Source organism: Fulmarus glacialis, unplaced genomic scaffold, assembly GCF_000690835.1.
Source record: "Fulmarus glacialis isolate BGI_N327 unplaced genomic scaffold, ASM69083v1 scaffold42294, whole genome shotgun sequence".
NCBI classification, from domain to species: Eukaryota; Metazoa; Chordata; class Aves; order Procellariiformes; family Procellariidae; genus Fulmarus; species Fulmarus glacialis.
In genome coordinates, this window is record NW_009209455.1 from 2,131 (window position 1) to 3,591 (window position 1,461).

Consider the following 1,461-nt stretch of genomic DNA (forward strand, 5'->3'; position numbering starts at 1 on the left):
CCCGTTGGCCAAGAGCCCTGCCACGAGCGCCGGCGAGCCAGGACCAGCACCTCTCCACTTTGCACAGCACCAATTAACCAGCAGCTCCTGCTCCCGACAGCCCCAGCAGCCAGCGCGCTGCGCGCAGCTCTCCCGTGTTTGCCCCGAGCAAGCAGAGCTGGGAGCGCTCCAGCTGCGAGCACGGCACAGCCTGAGCGTCACCACGCCCCGGGGAGCGGGAAAGCAGGGCTGCAGCGCTCCTCTTGCAGGTGGGGAAACGAAGGCAAAAGCAATTGCCCCAGGCCAGGGACAGGCAGCAGCACACGTGGCAAAGAAACTTCTAGGGATTCGCTTTGCTGAGAAGCGCCCCGGTGCCCTGCAAGGCAGAGGGGACGCCGCAGCCGGCACTCTCGGGAAGACGGGAGGCAGCACTCACGGTCCTTGAACGAGCCACCACGTTTCTGCACCCGCTTCCGCCCAAAGGTTCTCTGCAAGAGGAAGAAGAGGAGAACGTGCTGCAGTTACTGTATATCTGTGGCCCTGGGAAGCATCTAGCTCCTTCAGGAAAGGGGAGAAGTTACCTGTGTGACCAGTCAGCAAATACCACCCTGTTCTTTCAGCCTGATTTTTGTCTGAGCTTTTGTTTGCCTTACCAAAGTGACTCAGCTTTCACCTTGCGTTATCGGGGTCATGATCTAAACCATTTTGTAGTTACGCCGCTGCCTTTCACATCTATCTGTCTCACACCTGGACTTTGCCTGCACTGGAGTCTCCTTTTCCCCAGACCTGCTTCACCCATGTTTGTGTACAACCAACCGCCACCTCACAGCCACACGCCCGGCCAACCCCACCCTGCAAATATGCCCACAGCCGCCTGTCGACGAGCGGGAGCCCCGGAGCAGCCAGCGACACTCCCCGCGAAAGCCATGTCAGCTATTTCCGGGCTCTCCAGGGACCTACAGCATCTGCTGGTGACATGCAGGCTTCCCAAGGCACCAGTCACGTCACCAGGCTCAGCAAGCCCTGCCAGCTCCACGCTGGGCTCACACAGCTCTGTGACTGACAGGAGTTGCAGGAAAAAGGCTCTGCAGATTCCCCAGCAGCGGCTCATCACCAGGGAAAGTGGGGGCTCAATCCCCGCCCGAGAGCAATCGGGTGACGGTGGGTGCAAAACCCACCTTGTTCCTGCCGAGGCTGTGGGCAGGCAGGGCGCTGCCCTCCTCCGACAAGGGTTTCAGCAAGGGGACGGTGCTCGCCGGCTCCAGCTCCGCGCCCAAGCCCTTCATGGCCACGCGGTAGGACATGTTCCTCAGGTTGCGCTTGAGGGTCCCCCCACCGTCATCCTCCACCTCCGCCTCCAGCAAGAGGCTGGGGACGGACGCCGGCTTCGGGTCAGGGCCCAGGGGCTCCCGGCTCGACCCAGCTGCCCCGAAGCTCTGGTGCCGGGAGGGGTTGTTCTTGGTCTTGGTGGAGACAGCCAAG

At 61.8% G+C, this 1,461-nt stretch overlaps 1 protein-coding gene across 1 annotated transcript in view; it reads right to left on the reverse strand.

The window, feature by feature from the left end:
- Positions 1 to 1,461, reverse strand: part of LOC104076099 (rho guanine nucleotide exchange factor 16-like) — a gene marked incomplete at its 3' end in the record, with an annotated part of 3,410 nt that overhangs the window by 1,702 nt on the left and 247 nt on the right. The window contains exons 2-3 of the mRNA XM_009576832.1: positions 1,158 to 1,454; positions 388 to 467 (exon numbers count right to left, since the gene is read on the reverse strand). Of these exons, the coding sequence (XP_009575127.1) occupies positions 388 to 467; positions 1,158 to 1,454 (377 nt within the window). The remainder of the gene's footprint in view (positions 1 to 387; positions 468 to 1,157; positions 1,455 to 1,461) is intronic.